The sequence below is a fragment of the Helianthus annuus genome, chromosome 7, assembly GCF_002127325.2.
Source record: "Helianthus annuus cultivar XRQ/B chromosome 7, HanXRQr2.0-SUNRISE, whole genome shotgun sequence".
Taxonomy (NCBI): Eukaryota; Viridiplantae; Streptophyta; class Magnoliopsida; order Asterales; family Asteraceae; genus Helianthus; species Helianthus annuus.
In genome coordinates, this window is record NC_035439.2 from 143,205,551 (window position 1) to 143,225,553 (window position 20,003).

The 20,003-nt window shown below is 36.3% G+C and overlaps 1 protein-coding gene across 1 annotated transcript; it reads right to left on the minus strand.

The window, feature by feature from the left end:
- Positions 1 to 6,705: 6,705 nt before the first annotated feature.
- LOC110868976 lies at positions 6,706 to 9,903 on the minus strand. Its single transcript, XM_022118263.2, has 4 exons — positions 9,423 to 9,903; positions 8,623 to 8,885; positions 7,793 to 7,957; positions 6,706 to 6,962 (listed from the first exon to the last, which is right to left on the minus strand). Exons 1-3 carry the CDS (start codon positions 9,718 to 9,720, stop codon positions 7,877 to 7,879), a joined length of 642 nt encoding a protein of 213 aa, XP_021973955.1. The 5' UTR covers positions 9,721 to 9,903; the 3' UTR covers positions 6,706 to 6,962; positions 7,793 to 7,876.
- Positions 9,904 to 20,003: the final 10,100 nt, after the last annotated feature.

Consider the following 20,003-nt stretch of genomic DNA (forward strand, 5'->3'; position numbering starts at 1 on the left):
GATCCTTGTTCTCCAGAAGCTGCACGAAATCGTTGATATTTGTGGTTTTCAACGTTCCGTTGTACTTCAAGATTTCCAGGAAGTTATTCCATTGAGGAGGCAATGCATCTGCAAACTTCTTTACCACCTCTGTTGGAGTCGTTGTGACTTCAAAATTGGTCAGCTCAGTAAGTAGGTGATAGAAGCGGCTTGTCATATCTCCCAAGGACTCCTTATCCATACATGTGAAGCCATCGAATTCTTTCTTCAGTAGATCTCGTCGTAGTTGACGTGTGGCTTCATTACCTACTCCTCTTGTCTTCAATGCATCCCACAGCTTCTTCGTAGTCTTGAAACTGACGAACTGATGATAAATATCCTTGCTCAGTGCTTGAGTAAGAATAGCGTATGCTTTCTTTTCTAAGTCATACGTCTTCTTTTGATCTTCAGGAAGATCGGCAAATGTAGCTGTAGAAGAAGCAGCAACCTCGATAGTTTGATCGAATTCCGTAGTAAAACGCAACCATAACTCTGTATTTTGACCAAGAATATATGTATGGAAACGATCAACCCATCCCGGATATTCATTAAGATGCATCAACTTTGGAGGCCTGTTCAAACTTCCGGTTTCACTTTCGCTTAGAAGAAGACTTTGAATACTCGGAGTTTGATTTGAAACAAACGCCCATTGACCAGCTTGAGTGGCATTTGTTTGTGAGGATGTAGATACCGGAGATTCGGCCCATGATGGAGATTGACTGGTATTCATGTATTTTCCACTGTCTGGAGCCGGACTTCCCCACCAACTTGGATTCATGATAGATAAGCAAAATAAATGCTAAGTAAGAATGATCCGAAAGATACACAGCCGAAGGATCCTGGTCGAAGGATCTGAAATCACAGAAACTTGTTAACAACAAACTGACCACAATCGAAAGATATAACCTTGTTCGAAGGATCAACAGTATTCGAAAGATTACTGTTGACTCTCGAACAATGATTTCGAAAGATTCAAGAGCTCGAAGGATTCTCCTTTGAAAGATCCTTATCTTTCGAGCTAAATCCTTATCTTTCGAACAACAGATCTCGAAAGATTCACCAATACGAAGGATCCTAATCTTTCGGACACTAGTCTTTCGAAAAGATTCCTTTCTCGAAGGATATGACTCAGACTCCGAAGGATGGGTCGAAGGATAACAATCTTTCGAACCTTCCTTGATCGACAGATGTCGAAGGATAATCTTTCGATGTCGAAAGATATCTTTCGAGAGGCTCTGACACAACTGACTTTGATGTGATAGGTTGGTGAAAAGGTGATGGGTTGGTGTACCAACTTTCGGCAGAATGGATGGTTCTGCAACAACTTTTCACCAAACTTTTTGACTTTCAAAAATTTTACCAAAATAGGCAAACCATATCCTCAAGTCCAGTTCACCGGAATGATAACCGGAATATGGCCGGAAAAATCAAAGTTTCACAAACACGATTTTTATGTTACCCAAACCGACCCTGAACACTCCCGATTAGTTTAGACACGTTTTTACTCAAAGAAAATGCAAGAAAACAAGTAAAAACAGGTGCAAAACCAAGTGTTTCAACACACCACAACTTGTAAAAACCCGGTTTTAAACAAGGTTAAGAGCCTTAGCTCTGATACCACTTGTAGGTCCCTGTTTCGCGGAGGATTACGAACCTAAACCTTGTTATACAAACCTACTAGCGAGTGCGGAATCCAAGCTAGCAAGCAAACCGAGTTAGTAGCAAGTAGAGAAACAAACACACAAGTTCACCGATTAACACAACTTGTATTAATGCAATGAGGGTTCGGTTACAAGCTCGATGTTTACAGAAGTGTTCTATAAACTCTCTAAAGTGTGTGTGTGAGTTTGGACAGAATGCTCTCAAAGAATGCTCTCTCTTTCTGTCTTTGTGTCTGTCTATCTGAAACTCAACACATGCATGGGTATATATATACCCAGCTCAGCAGGTCTGCTCGAAGGATTCGAAAGATGGTCCGAAGGATCATCTTTCGGAAACAAAGCTTTCGAAGGATAAGCAGGGACCTCGAAGGATGAACCTTCGAGGTCTACCATTCGAAGCATATCTTTCGAGCACCTCGAAGGATCAACAGTATCCTTCGAGGTTATCCTTCGATCAGAACATCTTTCAACATATCAACTGGTGTCCAAGTCAAACCGGAGGATGGTTGACTTGGTCAACTTACAACACAAATCAGGACATCGTTACATAAAGACCGAATACAGACAAAGTACAGACACAAGTGCACCAACAAAAGCGGCTTAAATTCAGATTATAGAGGCTTGGAATGGGGTAAAGCGGCTCGACTTTAACATGAAGCGGCTCAGCTTGGCAGTCCTCAAAGCGGCATAAATCAGGCATTCTGCGAAGCGGCTTGGCTTGGGGGGGAAGCGGCTCGGCTGACAGGCGACGCGGCATAAAGCCGGTTCAGGCTGCAGGGACACGTGTCGGCTAGCTGGTGGTTGGATTGAAGGTGCATAAATATGGGAGTTCACTTTGATGGGAGGGTGCATTATGCCCGGTCAAATTGCTATTTTCGAAATTGGCTTGGTCAAACGGCCACTTTGGTAATTTTCCCATAAATTAATTCCTTTTAATGCTATTGATTACCAGTAAAGACGTTTGGAATCATTCTCGTTTACGCGGTTTCCTCAACCTTATAAAATCATTCAGCCGCCATCCTTTGTTACTCAGCCATCGTTCACCTCCGAAAACCCTTTGGTCACACATTCTCAAACTCCTCCTGTTGGTAACGATTTTGTATCATTCAGCCGCCATCCTTTGTTACTCAGTATCTGTACCGATTTTGTATCGGTTGGCACCGAGCTCATCCCTACCCCTGAAACTAAAAAAAAAAAAAATTAAAAGTTGAAGAAAATCAACAAAAAAATTGTACGATACTGTTGTTCGTACGGTAACTGTGATCAGGGATGAGCAAATGGTACCAGGTAGCCGCACTGAATTTCCTAAACCAAAAGATTTCCAATATCAATTCGGCACCAACTTTTAGCATTTTCTGTATTAGTGCCGGTTTTTACCTTCATGTACTGATACCGAACAGGACCGTACCGGTATTTTTGATACCAGTAATGGTTCGGCACCGGTTGACACCAAACTTATTCCAACCAAGGTTGGAGAACTCGCTAGTCGCTAGTCGGCCGGTGAAGTGGGGACTAGGGACTACTCGGGATTACTCGGGATTAATCGGGATTAATCGGATCGGGTTTTTTATATGTAATTTTCAGTTTTATGTATAAATATATACATTTTTATAGGTAAATATTTTAAGTGGCTAGGTTTTAAATCTTACTCAACTCATTTATTTAAGTATACATTATTTATTGTTGGAATTCAAATGATTTGGTTGGAAACTGACCGGAATTTATAGGTTTAGGCCGGAATATACAGGTTTTTTGCTGGAATCGTCGACTTTTGGCTGGCCTAGTCGGACCTAGTCGTGCCTAGTCGGACCTAGTCGGTTAATGGACCGATTTAAGAAAAATTACTCAGTAGCTGGACGACTAGGGATTAATCGCCGACTAATCGTCGCCTAGTCGCGATTTTTACAACACTGATTCCAACCCGTGATATTAAAAGAAGGATTAAAGTTAAAAATAAAGAAAATAACTATTATTATAATATTAAAAAAAACTATATATTATTATAATATTAAAATCACTATTCATTTCAATTCGTTTATTAATATATATATATAATATATAATATATAATATATAATATATAATATATAATATATAATATATAATATAAATAAATAATATATAATATAATAATATAATAATATAATAATAATAATAATAATAACAATAATAATAATAATAATAATGGTGAAGCTGCTTCGTTTTCGCACCTTATGTGTGTGGTTTTTTGAATACTCACGTCCACGACCAACTTGTTTTAGTTGTGCTTCAATGTTTTCCAAATTATTCTTGTATATTTCCTCGGTCGAAGACTCACACAATGTCGAAAACGAACGAAGAAATTCTTTCCACTCCTTAGTAAATTTCTCCTCATTGTTCTTATTAATATTTTGATGAATATGGAACTGACAAAGATAGTTGTACGCTTTTGGGAAAACTTGTTCACACACGTTCATTAGCGCCAAGTCCCTGTCTGTTAAAATGACACGCGGCTCCATACAATCCACCAACATACACTTGATCCTCTCCAACACCCATATGTAGTTTTCTATCTTCTTTGCATAAATTAACGCATGAGCAACCGAAAATGACTGGTTTATCGACGTCATACCTATGACCTGAACAAACGAAAGATTGTACAAGTTTGTTTTGTAGGTGGCGTCAATCATTAGCACATGCTGGAATGCACACCACATAGTAAATGAAAGTTTGTGGATAAAGAAGATATCTTCAACTGCGTTCGTGGTCTCATTTTCGCGTATGTAATAAGTGAAATCTTTTTTGACAAGAAGGTTTTCGAGTTGTTGCATTAGAAATTCGCCGACCCTCTTTCCGGCATTGAACTTCTGAACAACATTATGTATATTTTTCAGAATAATCTTTTTATCCGAGTTCTTTTTCGTTAACGTTCGCCAGATGCTACAGTTTGGAATATCTTGCTCTGCCAGCTGCTCAATCAATCTTTTATCCTCCAAAGAAAGCCTTCTCTCATACGTGTGACCCTCTAAGTTTTCAATAGGAGTGTGGTTGTGCGTCGGGTTCGTCACCTCTAACCTCCAAACACTTCCTTTTGATTCCGTAAACCCTATCAACGCAAACGGGCAACCTATTTTCTTGCTACATGTTTTCCTCACTGTAGCTACATTCTTATACTCCCCACCAAGAGTGCACTGAAACCAGACCTTGAAATGATTTCCTCTTTTATTCGATCTTTTAATCACAATGGCGTAACCATTGACCTTTCCCGTCTTATGTACCCAATCCACCAACTCCTCATGCGACGAAAAGGTCAGGTTTGTATCAAACGAAAATATAATTGGGTAAGAGCCTTCCTCATCGACTAACAGATCCTCCTGCTCACCACCGTCTTCCTGGTCTGGATAGTCTTGTTGTACAAAGTTCTGTTCACCACCATCTCCCTGGTCCGGATAGTCTTGCTGTACAAAGCTCTGCTCACCACTGTAACCGTGGTCGGGATAGTCTTGTTGTACATATAGCTCTGCTCACCACCATAATAGTGATCGAGATAGTTTAGCTGACCGTACAGATATTCAGCCTAGGGATATGGTTCACCTCCGTATCCGTAATTTGAATAGCCGTGTTGTGCGTACGAGTCTTCCACAGGGATATTTAAGTCCAGCTGCACCGTATTGTCACGATAACGAATGTCAGAGACAACCTCCTCCTCCTCCATCATGTTGCATGGGACCGGTTTCTCATACGAGTCAAAAATAGCGGTCCCCTCGTAAGAATCTGGAACAACGGACTCGTCAGAGTATTCACCGAAAAGGTAGTTGCTAAACCACGACATCGTATTTTGAAGAAACGCCACTAAAACAACAAAATGCGCGTTTGTTTGAAACACTTTAAGGCCTTTGGAATTTGAATGGAATGTCGAATGCATGGTCTGCTTTCTTAAAGCACCAGAATTTGGGGTCGAAGCGCCACGATTAGGGTTCCTCGTGACCCGGCTAACAACATCGTACCAAATCAAACCTCGTATCAAAGTCACATCAGCTCACATCACCTTTTGTCTGGAAAAGAACCCTAAACGCCACGCTTTGGCCAAAACACGACGCTTCAAGGGATGTGGAAATAAGGATACGTGTGTGAATATCGTGATGGTGATCCTTAGTGAATTGTTTGTGTTTATACCAACAACATTTTTGGCATATTGTTTTTTTTATCAATCAGTTGTCTATATCTATCATTGTATTTGAATATTTGTGTCCATTTATTCTAAGCTTATGCCAGAAGTTCGAAAAATATCTAAAAACAAATCAATTATTGAGCAAAAATGGAAATTACCCACCCTATTATTCTTGCCTCTCCGACAGCTGCGGGCACCTTATGTTCTGCCCTCTATTAACTTTCAAGTGGGACTTGTAACCATCTTTGATTTATAAAAATAACCTTTTTTATGGAATAATATATAGAAAGTATTTATAAACACCATCTTCTAGATGTCCTTATAACATCAATTTTTTTAAGATACATTGGATTTAAATAACCCGAACTTTCATCAGTTGACTGATAGCATTCCCAATTTTAGATTTGTACCACGTTACTCTCAACTTTCAACTTATTAGCCGATAGCACTCCAAACTAATTGAACCCTAACCTAGTTAGTTTTTTGCTGATGTGTGTTAACGTGGCACTTGTGTGTTGATGTGGCATCTGACGTGGAATATTTTGATGATGTGGCATCTGACTTGACTTTTGATGACGTGGCATCTAACGTTGCTTTTTGGTGACATGCCAGCTAATGTGACACTGGTTTGGGGATATGACAGCTGATGTCAGCAAACTGGGTTAGTGTTGGGTTAGTCTGGAAGTGTTATCCGCTTATATGTTGAAAGTTGGAAGTGATGTGGTACAAATAGAAAGTTGGGGATGTTATCGGCCAATTGGTGAAAGTTGAGATAATTTAAATCAAATATCTTTTTTTAACGGCATCTTGATATAACATCATACCATACATGAGGCGAGTTTACAACGTGTTACTTGTATCGCTAGACACTCTCGCATTGACCCTTTTAATGTGTACATCCCTAAAAAAGATGTATGTAAATATTTCAATATCTAGTAAACACGAAAATAACTATACATGATTTTTTTCTTCTTTTTTTGTTGGAAGACAGATCGCAAACACGATACTTTACTTCCACTTCTATACAAGAAACAACATATAACTCTTAGTTTACATATGTACACAAACTTAATTCATCTATCTTGGTTATCTCTTCATGTTTGGCCATCAAGTTAAAGTTCTCCTTTGGAAAACCTGCAAAAGAACATAACCAAACAAACATTACATTCAAGTACTTGTTTATTTACCTACTACCATGTGCACAAACAACATAGGATCCTAGATTGCCTAAAAAACAAAACCCAACTGAAATCTTGGACAAAAGTGATGATACCCATGTTGTCATGAGCAAGTTGCCAATTGTTCAGGGTGGAGCACATGTGATGACTGAAATTGGCTCATTAACAGGACAGATTGGAGAAAAAAGTAATCTTTTTTTAGATACCAAGCAATCTGTCATATGGGGAAATGTGTTGGCATGGGCTTAATTAAATATATATATCATATATAAACAAATGTCCCACCATATAGGGCAATTCAATTCAAACAATAAACAAATGTTCAAGGCCCGTTCGTCTAGTGGTATCAGGTGTTTAGTTTTACTAAAGTAGAGTGGTGTGCGTTCAACTCCTTCAAGGTATACATTGAGTGGATTTTACGATAGATTTTTAAAGGGTGTGTGTTCTCGTTATAAAAAGTGTACAGTTTAGACTGTCCGTTGTGGACACTTCACCGGGGGGCGCCAGCCAGATGAAGTGCCACCCTGGTCGCGCATACCACAACATCCAGCCTTCGGCGGGGGGCGCGAGCGGAGGCTTCAGTGTGGTCGCTGGCGCGATTGGGCATGTGTAGGGGTGTTTTGAGACGCTATTGGTAAAGTTATCACAACAGGCTCAAGTGAGGGGGGCGTGAGTGGGCAAGGTGATGAGTAGACGTCTAGTCAGCGCCATGTGTCGCAATATTAGATGATAAATTCGGGTCTTAGTATTAGTAATAGTAAATACATTTTGTATGGATTCAATTACCTGAATCTTGGATATTGGGAATCTAGGCTGGCCATTGAAAAGATCGAGGATAAGATGGGAATAGTTATGCTTCCACTTCCACATCTACTTTTGCAATTTGAGTTTGACTCTTTCATCTTGAAGAATCTTTGGGTACCTTGGAAACCCATTCTTGAATGTGGACACCTGAATATAAAATGTAACCAAATCAACTTGTTATTACCTATTTTAACATTTATATAATCTCAATTACGTAACAATGACAGGTAAACAGACAACAAGCTGCGCCACAACTCTTTTCACATGTATAAAAAAGATCATATCTTTCTTGTTAAATTCATACTAAAAGGGTATGTTTGATCTTAACTTGTACATCATGCATTAAAATCTGTAACATGTCCATTTCAAGAAATATTCTACAAGTTGTAGATATTTCTTGAAGATCAAACCGTGTGTAGAGTCAACTTCTTGAAGAGTCAAGATCATTTTATAATTTATTAATAAAACCATAGCTTGCCAAAATTCAAAAAGTCATATAAAACGTCACTTTGACTGCTTTTTTTAAATTATATTTAAATCAATAAACTTCACATATTAAATAAAACAACCCTTGGGATGGTAAAAATCTGCAAGCCAAAAAAAACGTTACATAACGGCCACAATTTTCAGTTATGTACAACTCGTAATGCACACCGTACAAGTTCCTAATGCATATTGCATAAATCACTATTTAAAAAGTGGACTTGAGGTGGTTTTTTTATACTTTAAATGGGTATGAATCTTTATTACTTTTTTTTTTAAACTTGATGCATATTTTTATAAAAAAAAAATTGCAAATTTTATAAACTTACTGCTTCAATGTCAATTTTGTACACAAGAAGCTTCCGTCTTTCTCTACAACTAGTCCGGTACGCCACCACGATATGCCCGACGGCCAACGACAGCGAACACACGAACAACGCCACCTCCGCTGCCGTGAAACCCCTGTTGCCGCCACCAAACACATACGCCGCCTTAATCGACACAAACAACAAAGAAACCACCGAACAAACCGTCGTGATCCCCAAATACGGTCCCCTAGATAACCCCGGACCGTCACATAGTCCGTACACACCTGCCAGAATCACAAATCAAATCAATTCAATGTTTATAAAAACAAATCAACAATTTGCTAAATTAATTTACACCCTGATAGATCTTTTGACACCTGACAAATATACGAGTCGTATAAAGGTATATATGACTTATATATCTTTTTTACATGAACTATACATTTGTATATAGACATAGTGAGTCGTATATCTTTTTTAAAATGAACTATACAATTCGTATACAGATATATGACTATATCATTTTTTTATATACGAATCGTATAAACATATATATGTTATACGACTCGTATATCATTTTTATATGAACTATACAATTCGTATAAAAATATATTGAGTCGTATATCATTTTTAAAATGAACTATATACCATTTTTAAAATGAACTATACGACTCGTATACAAATATATATGAGTTCTTATATCTTTTTCTTACCTAAACTATACGACTTGTATATACATATACAAGTCGTATATAGACACCTGGAACTATACCAGGTGTCAAAAGATCCAATTGGATGTATCATGTAAATTAATCACTTACATAGGATGATACCCGACCTGATTATCGAAATCAACGGGATATCAATCAAGGAATACCGGAAATCGTAATTACTCAAATGAGAATTCAGCGTTTGGAAAACCGAAAACTCCGGCGACGACGACAGCGTCGATAGAGAAGTAGACAACAGAGCAGTCGGAAGCAAAGCGTCCGAGACCGCGAACAAAATCGGAGCGGAAAAGAACAAGAACGATATGATCATGGTGACCAAAAAGAATATGGTTTTGAATCCTCTTAATGCTCTCTTGCTTCTTTCATCTTTCAAAAATAAGAACCCCATGATGATTGTGTTGTTGTGGGTGTTGTGAGTGGTGATTTTGAAGGTATAAAAATGGAGGGTGGAGGGAAGAAGAGGGGGAAATGCAGGGGTGGGTCCGGAGGTGGAGGATTTGACCGGAGAAACGAAAGCAATGACTTCAGATGAGGGAAGTGATTGGGGGAGTAGATATAGATAGATATAGGGGTGTCGGATCACTTTCTCTCACATCAAATCTTTTTGTTCTAGATTTGTTTAGTGGTTTGTGAATGTGTGTGGGGCAATATTTTAAAAACCTGTTTAAACCGATCGGTAGTATCGGTTGAATTATCCGATAGAACCGGTTAAATCGTTCGGTACATTTAGTCGAACCATGTTACATCCGGTAGAACTGTTTTGAAGCCAATTTGGTACGTTATAAAAACTGGATTTTAAAACATTGGTGTGGGGACGTTGATGAGATGAGATTAAGGGGTTGTTTGTTTACCTTTTAATGAATCTCTTAATGGTTCAGACCTCTTACTGGTTCAACACTTAACGATTCAGAGTTTCAGACTGTTTGTTTCATGAGCAAATGTCTGAATGGTTCAAACATTTGCCTCTGAAATGGTTAAACATTATACTTGAGTCTGAATGATTAAGACCCCTAATCTGAATTGGTCAGACATTTGCCTCTGAACAGTTAAGCATCATACTGGCTCTTAATGGTTTAGACTTCTTACTAGTTCAGCACTTAACACTTAACGATTCAGAAGTTGTCAAATAGCCCTAACATAAACCATGTGTAACTATAAAAACACGTTCTTGAACATAGAAGTAAGATGTTTTGTTAGTTTGGAGGGTTTTCGATTTTAACGGTTTGGTTTACGGATCGATTTTGATCGTTTGTCTCTTTAATAGTTTGGATTGGTTTGAGCTTGGAATCAATGGTGTAACTGAACCAAACATTTAACATGTACTATTTATCATTTTTTCTTTTGAAAATAAAGTTCATTGAAATAAAGTTTTTTATACAGTAAACGACTTTTTGTACATGTTTGGACTGGTAACTCCAGTGGAACATGATACATACCTCGACTACCCTACGATGATGAAGAGTAGATATTTTATATTTGTTTTTGCATTTAAAGTTTACGATTAGTAAAATAAAGTTATGAGTTAACTGCCATTTTCGTCCCTGTGGTTTGGTCACTTTGGCCATTTCAGTCCATTTTTCAAAAATGCGCCATTTTCCTCCCCGACGTTCTGGAAAGGTGTCATTTCAGTCCAAAAATCATAACCCAGTTAAGTCGGTTTGTAAATAAGCACTGATTGTGTAAATTTGTAACATAAAGGACTGATTGTGTAAATTTGTAACACCACCACCACTAGCCCTGCCACCACCACCACCACCGTCACCACAGCCACTGCCACCACTCTCTCTCTGCTCTCTCTCTCTCTATGCTGGAGATGTAGTTTGATCGGAGAAGAGGATGTCACGGTGAACATGGTGGTTCAACGATGATGAAGAAGATTAATGGAAGATGATGATAGTTGCAGGTTTGGTCGCCAGTGGGAGTGAATCGGAGAATACGGAGATGAAAATGAATGGTCTGCAATCACCACCATCAAAACAGTCAATGAAAATTCAAATATTTGAACATGTTACTGTTCATCGTCTTCCCCAAAACAGTCAACGAAAGTCAAACCCGATCCGATTTCGATTCAAAACATGATTATAATGTAATTAAACTTGCAGAAACATAATATAAGTAATAACATACTGATTTAACAAGTAAAACCGATCCGGTATCGTTTGGAATGGCGGCTCGACTAAGCTCGGCGATGGTTTTTCCGGCGAGACTTGCAGAGGTGATCAGCTATAAGTCAAACTTAATTCTCAAAAACCTAATTAACAATTACAAATCTTATAACAACCGATAACAAAAATAGAATAAATCAACTGATAACTACCTGAAACAGAGGCGAACGTTAGGGCTTGTTCAATCATACGGATCTGAGCAGAACGGTGATCGGAGAGTTCAACTACCTGAAACAGAGGCGAACGTTTGGGCTTCTGCTGCTGGTCATCATCTGCCGCCGTAACCTTCTTCGTCATCGGCGTTGCCGATTCAGTTGGTGGCGGCGGAGGTCTGGTGTGGCGGCGGTGAAGGTGATGGTGGTGGTGGTGGTGGAGGTGAAGGTGATGGTGGTGGTGGTGGTGGTTTAGAGAGAGAGGGAGTAGAAAGAGAGAGAGTGGCGATGATGACGGCGGTGGTGTTTTTGGGATGGTGGTTGATGATGATGGCAGAGGATGATGACGGCGGTGGTGTTTTAGGATGGTGGTTGATGATGAGGAGAGGAGGATGATGACGGCGGTGGTGTTTTTGGGATGGTGGTTGATGATGACGGCGGAGGATGATGACGGCGGTGGTGTTCTGTAGCGGTGGTTGACCGGCGGTGGAGGTGAAGGTGATGGTGGTGGTGGTTTAGAGAGAGAGTAGAGAGAAAGCAGTGATTTGTGTGTTTATATATTATAGATTTTATAATTATATAAATATTTATACATTTTACTTAAATGGTCCTTTATGTTAACAAATTTACACAATCAGTCCTTATTTACAAACTGACTTAACTGGGTTATGATTTTTGGACTGAAATGGCACCTTTCCAGAACGTCGGGGAGGAAAATGGCGCATTTTTGAAAAATGGACTGAAATGGCCAAAATGACCAAACCACAGGGACGAAAATGACAGTTAACTCTAAAGTTATTTTTGGTATTGTAAAAGTCTTTCATACGTGCTTGGATTGTTAACTTCGTAGGAATATTATTACAGACTTTGACTACTCGACGATAATGATAATATGATACTTTTTAAGTATTAGTTTTGTCGAGTAATGGTTTTGAAATTGTTAAATTTTATTTTTATTTAAAATAATAAAATTGGTTGATTGAAGAGTGGTGAGTATTTCCATGTTTGATCTTTAGCAATATTTTAGTAGTTTATGGTTTTTTTTTCATTTATATATTTACGTGTAAATATGTAGGGTGTCTTTTGTTTAATGAGATAATATAAAGGTTTTTCGCTGCATTGCGTGTTAGATATTTTAGTATAACTAGATTGACTTTGTTGACAAAAAAGAATCGCAAAACACATCAAACAAGTCAAAAGGTGCAAAGTGAACACTTGTTTGAGCTTCTTACAATTATACGCATTTAGAAACCATATTACAAGGTAAGGGGTTTTGATCGTTGTCATCGAAGGAATGATCAAAATAAAGAGAACTATAACCTAGTCAGCTTAAACTAGTTAGAGCAAGAGTTTGTCAAAAAACCACGAAGAGTTTGTGATGAGTGTTGAGCCAAATTGATTGTTTGATAAAGCTACTCCTAATTTCTTTTAAATGTTGTATTGGTTTGGAAAACTGAATTCGATTTAGATTGAATTAAAGTAAAAAAATTGACTTTAATGTTTTGAGAGCAAAGATTTACATTGGTTTTCTAAATAATTATGAGAAAAAAGGGACTACCTCGGGTTCAGGTTATGCAAAACACCAATAACTTAATTTGAATTGTCAATTAGAAATTACCTAGACATAATTGATAAAACTTGTATGAAGGATAATCCCATACCAAAGGAATCGAGCCGTGTTGATCTAACGATCTATAACTGAATCTAATCAATTGTTATAGACGACAATTGACTAATGATTCTTTTCTAAAACAAACACTAACCAAGTCAAAAGATGTTTACAAGCACAAACCCTGCATTCGGGTTGACCACAAGGAGATTAGTCGCTCATCTAAGTCATTAATTCTTCAACATGATCAAAATCGAACATTGATTTAGGGTGAAACTGATAATGGGATGAATTTTGCAAAATCGCATGCAAATTCACCAGGTGTGTAACCTACGCCCCATGGAGAGTAGCGTACACCTCAACTTCATTTCAGATGAATTGATTCTTGTTTGTGTGGTCATTTAAAACCTCCAACTCTCGTGTTTTAGGCTTCATTCATCATTAACCTTTAAAACCACCAAAATCATCCAAAGTAATGCAATTCCATGTAAGTGGTGATCAAAACCATGATAATAAATGCTATAAACACGTGAAGCTCATCGACCCATCAGGTTCCAAGTGTGCAACGCCCCCCTTGGCGGGGTCTGGGGGTAGTGTTCCTGGAAGTAGGGTCTGAAGGGTGGTAGTCTCTGGGTCGAATTGACTAATATTGCTTCATTAAAATTTCATTAGATTTTATTTCCCTAAAATGTCACATGTGAATTTCGAGGTCTAATTTGGCATAATATTTAGTCAAAATTGGCTGCAATTTAAATTTGGAAAATAATTAATGAAGGCAATTTTTCTTGCTCTAACCCTTCAAATTCAAATACGAGATGATCAATTTTTTGTAAAAAAATCTGGTTCGAAAAATTACACATATGTTATATTTGATTCTTGAAACTCTAAGTTTTATACTATTGATTAATTCGGATTGAATCACTGAATTATTTCAATCTGAAAGTGTATCACGACTCTCACATTATCCATGTGTTAGTATCAGAGATCCGCTACATCTTGTAGGGAAAACCCTCCTAGTTTAGTTTGAATGAAGTTTGAACATTTACATGTAGTTTGCACTTTTCTAATTTGGTTTGTGTTCTATTCTAAAATATAATATGTTGAATTGCATCTTGATATGTGAAATTAGATTTTTTTTCAATGATTTATGATTTCAAATTAGCCAATGTGTTTTAATACTTATACTTAATATTCCAATTTATGCATAAAGTTTGATTATCTTGAAGATTCTCATGGAGTATGAAATTATTATGATGTACATCAAGTGAAATTACTTGAGATCAAGTCTTTTAAATATAGAGTTAAGCGTTTACACATTCGAAAAAAGAATTTTGGTTATCAAGTTGTAGTATACTAAGTATAAGTTTTCATCAGCTAGAAAAATAACTTACAATTTTCTATTGGTTTGGAATATGTATTTTTTTACATGTAGAGTTAGAAACTTTGTTCTATCTACGAATTAAGTGAGAATTGAAGTTTCACTTTGCATGTTATTGATTTACCTTTGTTTAGTAGTAGTTTCGGAAATTTTCATTAGTGTGTGAAAAACGAGTAGGGGAAATCGGAATAAGTAACTTGATACAATGTGGTTTGTGAAAGGGATGCACACAAAAAAAAGATTAACACCCGCTACTCAAAAAAGGATTACCGCTAGATGATGGAGTTAGTCTATGTTAAGTAGTAGCTCAATGTGAATACAAGAGTGAGGAAGAGATAACATGAAAGTAGCTTAGGTTAATGTAGTTCTATAATTGGTGCTTTGAGTTAGAGGTGTACAAAGTTTAGGTTTGGTTAGGAATTGAAAGACTTTAAATTAGGGTCTAAAAAGTACTATAAAACTTGTCTTTCTAGGCGTTTCATACCCACGAACTCATGAGCTAGATCTCTACTTTGCGTAATTATACGTATTTTTAATGGCAAACTACACTACTCTTAAAACATGCATCACTTGTCTTTAATGAGACTAGTACCCTTACTAGTTTAAGACAAGGGCACCAATGCAACACCTTAATACTGTTGGACAACAAATTTGCATGATAAAACCTGATTAGGGGTTTGTGCATGCTCTCACAAATCAAGTTCGCATACGATGAACTTAATGAACTAACAAAATGTGATGTTGTTTGCTTTCTTTTGTTTAGATGTTAACTCGTTGAGCGTCATACTATTTAGCGACAATCTTCATAAGTACACAACAAATTGTTATGACACTCTTAAAACTAATTATTTTTATAATAAATACGATTTATACTAAAAAGTGGAATGCCATTTGAGCAATTAAATCCAAGTCTAGTATAACTAAGTGTACATCTTATAATACAAAATTTGTATGCTTAGCGCTAAGTTGCTTTTTCTTATAAAAACTCCTAGATTTTATAGAATAAGTACATCACAAAATGCATTCTATAGGATTTGAAGTATAACATTTTGATTGTAGAGCAAAGTGTTTAACCATAGAATATTCTCTTGGGGACTTAGGGCTAGGTTGCTTAAATATCAATTTAAGTAACATTTGTTTTTAATTGAATGAAATGAAATGGTACTTCCAAATATTTGATAAATACTTAAATGGTTCTTTTACATTGTTTTTTCCCTCTCTATTTCTCCAAATACATTGAACCATCAAAATTCTAATTAAGCACGTTTAAACAATAATAACATTTAAACTATGATTATATAATGTTGTAGAAAATCCAAATGGGATGAATTGACCAATTAAAATGACATTATGTTGGTTTTGTTTATTGGAGGAATAACACAATTCAAATGTATAATTTAAAACAAGAGAGTTATTTGATACCAAATGATTAGGCTTAGAAGCTCTTTGCACAATTCGCGGGGATGGGACCGACCAATAGCTCCCTCACATGGATTTCATATGTTTCATGAACCAAATGTTTTAAAAAAATAGAACATGTAAAAGACCCATTGAATCAAGTCCGAAGCTTTTACGTACGTAATACATGATTACAAGGTGATACGTAAATAGATATATTCACTTGCTACATGATTTTTAGCCGACATTAATGAAATATAGTACGCTCAAATAAGAGTAGATAAGCAATCATGACTTTACCTAGAGATCAAAGAAAACCTTAAGTTGTGAGAACTTCTATTTCTTATGCGAGTTTTGCTGCCATTTTTTACACAAACGTGAGTGAACATATTACATACACACCTGTAATTTTTTTTTGCCGAGCAGTGTTTTACGCCATTTACACCACTGTAAAAAAGCTGCTAACACCAGCATTTACCCCACTGTAAAGGTTTTTTACGCTAGTGTAAATCAACACGCACTATTTTTTTAATAATTTTTTTTGGAAAAGTTGTTTTATAGGATTTTTTGGAAAAATACTTTTGAAAAAAATATTTTTTTTCCGAGTTCTCTAAGTTCTCTTACCTCAAGAGAGTTTTCATTTTATGATAACCCTGTATATATATAAAACTCCTTTGAGTTGTGAGAACTTATAGAACTTCGACTTTCCGTACGAGTTTTGCCACCTTTTTTTTTGTACACACGTAGACGAAAATGTTACAAATACAACTGTAAAAAACAAAATTTCCCAGTAACGTTTTCAACCTTTTTATGCCACTGTAAAAAGCTGCTGACATCAACATTTGCACTGTAGTTTTTTACACTAGTACAAAAGTGATCAAATGATGCGGGTAAATTGCCTATGAAATGCGGTTATAGACCCGCATCTTATGGCATACCATCTTATGGCTATAGGCCAAAAGATGCGGGTCCAGAAAATACGGTTTTAAACCCGCATCTTTTGACAACTTAAGCAAAAACTACTTTTCCCAATATATTCAAGAGATGTGGTTCTAGAACCGCATTTCTTGGTGTCAAAGCTAAAAATTATATATATATATTTTTTTTGGTTCAATTTTCAGGAAAATTTATTAAAAATATTTTCAGTAAATTCCTATTAAAAACAAATTATCAAAAATTAAAAATAAAATATAAAAAAAGTAAATTATATTAAAACCAATATAAAATAACCCAAGAAGATAAATTACAAAGGTTTCAAACTAACACAAATTTACAAAAACTTCAAAGTAACAAAAATAGATATATCTCTTAAGATGAAAGTGATGTACATTAACTTCCCGAACCAATGTCTTCATACTTGCAACCCAAACCGACCTCTTCCCTTCATACTTGCAACCCAAACCGACCTCTTCCATTCATAATTGGAACTAAAACCATAGAAATTACCTAACAAAACATAACGTTACATTAATAAAATACAGCTTAAAATGTATACGCAAGTTTACATATGTATAATATGCAATCATAGAATTTGAGCGATAAATCATAAGTGATTAGAATATGAGCTACTAACCTTGAGACGCCTTTACGGAGTTCACGTCCAACCCCTGGGTTTGTTAACAAACATCCGAGTAGATGGCATACATTAAATAACTACAAACAAAATTAAAACTCATATCCAATTCAAACTTGAAAAAATAAACAGAACCATAGTTGCATCTTTTCACGTAAATATAAAATCACATATTTTAATCAGTTTAACATATTCCTTTTCTTTTATACTGACCTGGGTTTGAAGATGGGTTGAAACACATATTGAACCATCCGCAACCGACGACTAAACAACTTCTGGCTTCTGATAACTAATGCAAATAATCCATGATTATATATGAATAAATATATTACAGAGGTTAAAGAAACACAAATAAGAACACATAAAATAACTTCTTGTTATTCCTCAAATTATCAATAACATGTTGAATCAGTATACAGAGAGCATAGTGCATCAAGTGTGAAATAAAAGACCATTATAATTCCAAGTGTACCATCTTTCACAACCTTAATGAAACAAATCAATGCCTAAATAATAACATAAACAAATAAAAGCATTTAAATGGAGAAAAAAAAAATGCAACCTAACAGGTCCTAGTGATAAGCAATACATCAAACAATTGGTCAGCAGTCGTTGGTAAAAAAATAATTTCTCTACATCATAGTTGAACTCCTATTATACGGATAGAAAGAAGTAAAGAACAATGAAATAAAGAAAATAAAACCACTTACAAGATCGTAAGTGGTAATCATACCTTATAACCGCCTCTATCTATCGTTGCTGGCTTTGTACCATTTTTCAACTTAAATTTTGGTCGAATTTTGGATGAGAAGAAGAGATAGTCGACTAGAAACAGAGAACAACAGTGAATAAGATACATTCAAGAAGGAGAAGTAAATGGAGAAGAATAAGGGGTAGCAGTTGAAGTACGAAAGGGAAATTAATTGGGGGAAACCTCAAAAAATTAGGGAGGGAACATATAACAAAAAGGTGGGAGTATCAAAATTTTTGAATCCGTTTCAAATAAAAAAACAATTTTTTTTGGGTAAGATATTAAAATTATTTGTAGAAAATAATTGTAAGTTATAAAATATAAAATATAAAATGAGAATAAAATTTTATTATGTTTAACCATGATCAAATACAAATAATTAGGCCATCCGTAGCCATAAAGCCCCTTTGTGTGCGTTATGCGACACGTGTCGTGCCACGTCACACAGAGGTTTTATGGGGCGTTATGTCACAAGAGCCCGTAGTTATAAAGCCCCCTACGTCATCATTACTCAATTATTTAATTTTTATTTTTTAATTAATTTCTAAGTTTTTTTTTTAAATTAAAAATCATTTCATTAAATAAAAAAAATTACAATAAAATAAAAAAACAGTAAATAAAAAAAACATTACACTAGAATAAAATTAAAAAAAACATTACACAATCAAAGGTTATATATTTTTCCGATTCGCTCCTTTTGTGCCAACGCCATCTTTAATGTTTTTCCCGTTAGGTAGTCGTGCGGTTTCGAGTAGAACTCAAAGTCGTGAGCCCATTGTCTATCCCGCATAATCTCGGTCACTTCGTGGTTCTCCTCCATACGTTTAGTCCCGAGTTCGTATATGTCTTGAAGTCGTCCGACACATCGATCCAAGCGTGTCTTAGCGCATACTCCTCATCGGATTCCCATTAACCATCCTAGTGGTCCATTGATCATCCTAAACAACCTTAGTTGACCACCATTGACCTAATTATAATCATAAAAAAATGTGTACCATAAGAAGTTATTTACTTCTTATTATTAATACAATATATGAAAACCTTTATATATTTATATATATACACACACACACATATATATATATATTGTTATTTAGTATCATTGACAAAAATGGAGCATGAACAATCCTAGTTGACTATCACTAGCCCTAATAGGCCCATTAACCATCCTAGTGGTCCGTTGATCATCCTAAACGCCCTTCATTGACAAAAATGGAGCTTGGAACTCACTCAGAAGTTTCTGTAAATGCCCCAACTGGAAGTGCACGAAATTAGTAAGTTTGACAGAATTTCGGAGTGTGGAAGGTGAGAAATGAGGGTGAAGGTCGTATTTATATGCTGAAAGGGATGTTCGAGCGAATGGGCTTTGGGTCGAATGGGCCTTTGTGCGATTGGGCTGGGCCACCCGCACGAAGAGGGATGGCCACTTCGCACAAAGGGCCTTGTTCAGTTGCACGAAGATTCAAGTTTGCCGTTTTCACGTATTTTAGCCGGTTTTAAGTGTTTTAAGCATACAAGTGCAATGTATAAGTATAATGTATAAATAAATACATGTATAAATTGATTTTGCATGTATAACAAGTATGAGTTTGCGTATAAGAGGTTGCATGTATAACGAGTATGTAACGAATGTATAACAAGTATG

Coding starts and splice junctions, on each gene's coding strand:
- LOC110868976 (XM_022118263.2), bottom strand. CDS start 9,720: ATGGGGTTCTTATTTTTGAAAGATGAAAGAAGCAAGAGAGCATTAAGA. Junction 8,886..9,422: donor CAGGTCGGGTATCATCCTAT/GTAAGTGATTAA, acceptor TGATTCTGGCAG/GTGTGTACGGACTATGTGAC. Junction 7,958..8,622: donor ACAAAATTGACATTGAAGCA/GTAAGTTTATAA, acceptor TTTTATATTCAG/GTGTCCACATTCAAGAATGG.